Source organism: Panicum virgatum, chromosome 2K, assembly GCF_016808335.1.
Source record: "Panicum virgatum strain AP13 chromosome 2K, P.virgatum_v5, whole genome shotgun sequence".
Lineage (NCBI taxonomy): Eukaryota > Viridiplantae > Streptophyta > Magnoliopsida > Poales > Poaceae > Panicum > Panicum virgatum.
In genome coordinates this window covers 3,424,487-3,428,028 of record NC_053137.1, presented here as the reverse complement: position 1 = coordinate 3,428,028, position 3,542 = coordinate 3,424,487, and the positions used below count along the sequence as shown (strand labels likewise).

The 3,542-nt window shown below is 38.8% G+C and overlaps 1 protein-coding gene across 1 annotated transcript; it reads right to left on the bottom strand.

Moving 5' to 3' along the window:
• Positions 1-858: 858 nt before the first annotated feature.
• On the bottom strand, positions 859-3,051 carry LOC120661392. The gene is made up of 2 exons (XM_039940248.1): positions 1,792-3,051; positions 859-1,716 (listed from the first exon to the last, which is right to left on the bottom strand). Exons 1-2 carry the CDS (start codon positions 2,427-2,429, stop codon positions 1,110-1,112), a joined length of 1,245 nt encoding a protein of 414 aa, XP_039796182.1. The 5' UTR covers positions 2,430-3,051; the 3' UTR covers positions 859-1,109.
• Positions 3,052-3,542: the final 491 nt, after the last annotated feature.

Below are 3,542 nucleotides of genomic sequence, written 5' to 3'. Positions count from 1 at the left end.
AGCCGTCACCGCCATTTGAGATACAGTTTGGTATTCTCGAGCTTTCTCCTCCCAGCTAGTTATATATAGTGCTAAATTCCAAAGAGAAAAGAGCTCGAACAGAAGAATTTGATTTCTTCTTCTTCTTTTCAGAAAATTTTCTCTTTCTTGGCTAGCCAACTTTTTTTTGGTCATCCATTTTGTGACGGGGGACCAAATTGCAATAAATTACCTTAAGGTAGTGTGCCTTCATGAACTTGAAACACTCGTGTTCACTGATCAAATAAAAGATGTTGCATCCTCTAAAAAAAATATAAGGTGTTGCAGGTTGGCCCAGTTTTGTTCTCTCCGCTCGAAAGCAAATTGATAGATCATGTGAGCTCGGTGTAGAAGAAAATTGAACTCTGTTTATCTCTCTAAAAAAAATCGAAGCTCAGATTAATAGGTCCCGTCATGCATGCTCTATGCTTTGATTGGTTCTTAAAAGATGATTCTCTTTTGTCACTACAATGCAACTGGATCCTTAAATATTGTAGATAAGGAGATGGTATTTATTATGAGACAAGTAACTGTCTAACTGATCCAGGAAATCACAAAAGAAAGTAACTGATTCAAGGACCAATTATTCTGCATGCAAAAAGAAAACAGCAATGGAAAACGTATGGGCACATTTTTTTACTGAATGTTTACGAACAGATTATAGTAGGAAATGATCATACAATGGCTTACGATCGACAACAAAATCACAATAATACTCTACTAACTATAAGCTTTAACAAGCGGAATCGTCTCTCGTTAAAAATAACAGACTTCTCGTGTGCGAATCCATACACTTCCATATCCTCATCATGTAAGCAGAAAGTAGTATCAATTTCAACCAAAGGATTTTGCTCAACAATATGAAAGATACAATGCATTGCATGGAAGCAGGATCAAACTCATGAAGCAAACTGCTTCAAGAGTATTCATCCCTGGATCGAAATACCCGTGCATGCATGACTCGCTAAACAGATTAGCTAGACTTAGACTGGTTGTATAAATTACATATATTTTCCTGATGACAAGCAACTAGATAACTCAAACTTATTATCAAATCATCAACCACATGGTGAAGACTTGAAATTCTGGCATCAACTATCACCGAGGGGGCCCATATCACCAAGATTATTTCCTGCACTGTAGTCAGCAGGACATTCTCCCGAAGAAAAAGACCCTAAGAAGTTCATGTAGGGACAATCATAACCATGTTGATGCAAGCCAGAAGGACCAGGCATGTCATGTTCACCAGCAGCTTGGCCTCCATAATCACCATGGCCTCCCAAGTTAAGATTCATTCCATACAGGCTTATATCATAGTACGGCTCATTAAAAGGAATAGGTGAGGGCCACTGGTAATTGACAAATGAGTGATCAATGGTGATGTCTTGAGCACTAGCATGGTTTTCATATTGCTTCGTCGGGTGAAGCTCGGTTTGTTTGGGCAATGGAGTTGGCAGTTCATGGGAGGATGATGGAGGAGGAAATTCATTACAGAATGTAATTTGCGCTGATGATGAAGGTGGTGGTGGTGGTGGTGGTGGTAGCGCCGAAACCAAAAAAGATTGTGAGAATGGTTGGGGGATGTTACCATTGATGTGAATCCCCGGCTGGGTATTGTAGTTGTTTTGATAGGTTTCAATAGGTGATAGCATCATTTGTACCTGTGGTTCCACCACCAAAGGGTGTTGCGGCATCAAACTGTGTTGGAAGAAGGGCCTCAGTTGTGCTTGTGCTGATGGCAGCAAGGAAGAATTGAGAAGAGAGGAGTGTGACCTTGATGGTTGTGGACGAGACCATGATGATCTAGGAAGGTGAAAGGATGGCTGTCTGGGAGTCCATGGCAAACGTCTTGGTGGCATCTGGATCTGTGAAAGTGATGACGAAGAGGACAGCTGACCAACCTCTAGCTGATAGCTTGGTTGTTGTGGACGACATCCATCATTAATCTCCTGCTTGATCTGGGAGAGGTCACACACCATCTCATTGAGCTCCTGAACACTAAGATCCTCTACCTTGCCATAGACAAGCTTAGCCTTCCTTGAGGTTTCTTGGATCTCCTTGGCTCGTGCACTAGTCTCTTGTTTCCTTCTGTCCTCCATGTATTTCTCTCTTTCCACCACGAACACTTCATTCTGCATATGGGTTATTTCAACCTTTTGCTCCTCATTGGCCGATGGATCCACCAGTATATTCCCTGAAAGGAAAGAATCAATAATAGGGCCAGCCGATGGCGTGCCAAAAGAGGACATCTTTCCAATCTCGGACTCTAGTGCGATAGCTATTCTCGCACCAGTGAGGGTGGACAGGTCAGCGGCGGCTTTATAAAGACCGGAACGCCGCTTGAAGAATGTAACGCTACGGTCACTATCATTTTCAACATAGCTAATTCCTGTTCTCCTTGGCCTAGTCATCCTAATGTGGGGAATCCAAACTAACTATGATTGGTATTTGAGTAAGAAAGGGTTGTGATTTTGTTGAGGGGCAATATGTTCTGATGTGAAGGAGCCCAGGAAGAGTCCTATATATAGAAGAAAAATGAGCCATCAATGAGATAATTTCCTAAATTTGAGGTGTATATATATACACATGAACATTTTTTATAAGAAAATGTATATTAACAAATGTCAGTTATGAGCACTGACATATGCCGCTGACAGACGGGTCCTTGTGTTGCATGGGCGGTTCTTTCTTCAGTAAGCATTAGGAAAGTTTAAAATAAAACTTTAGAAAGGTATCATTTCTTCAGTAACCATTTGCAAAGTATAAATGAAGTTAAATATTTTTTGTTTCCAAAATAGAATGTTTATATTTATTTCATCCTAAAAATGCAAATTACACTTTAGGCAAGTATTGATTACAGAACCGTTTCATAACCGCTTGTGATTATCCTGCCAATATAAGTATGTCCAATATAAGTCGACTATTTAATGCTAATCAAACACTGCTACATATGATACATATCCGTTGTACTATGATAATCGGCTGTTGACTAAAAGGTGTTCCTTGTGCTACGTTTTCATGGGTATATTTTTGTTTCTACGAAATCAGGTGTAATTTGCAATGAGCAATGTAATCAGGTGAAATAGTGTTCAATATAAATTTTGTTTCTACGAAATCTCCTTGGATCTTCCCTTTAGGAGCAGTCCCTGCATATAGTTGTAGTGTTTGTAACATCTCAAATATTTATGGAAAATATTTTAGATATATAACCAAAATTAAAATTTGTTACCATCTTAATTTGATCCTCTAAAATTAAACTAAAGGTTTTCCATAAATGATGGAAAAGGTGATGGCAAAATTCAATTGATTGAAGATCGTTTTTGAATCTACTCACAGTTTCAATCGTTATCTAGAATTGTTTGTATTGAATATAGAAGTGATGGTGGGATATAACAAAAAAAAATTGGTATTTGCAAAGAGAGTTGTAAACAATATGCACTTCTAGCAATAAAATTTTCCAACGGACAAACTGTCGCAATATGGAGAAACAAACATAGTCTGCAATATTATCATTTACTCTTTTT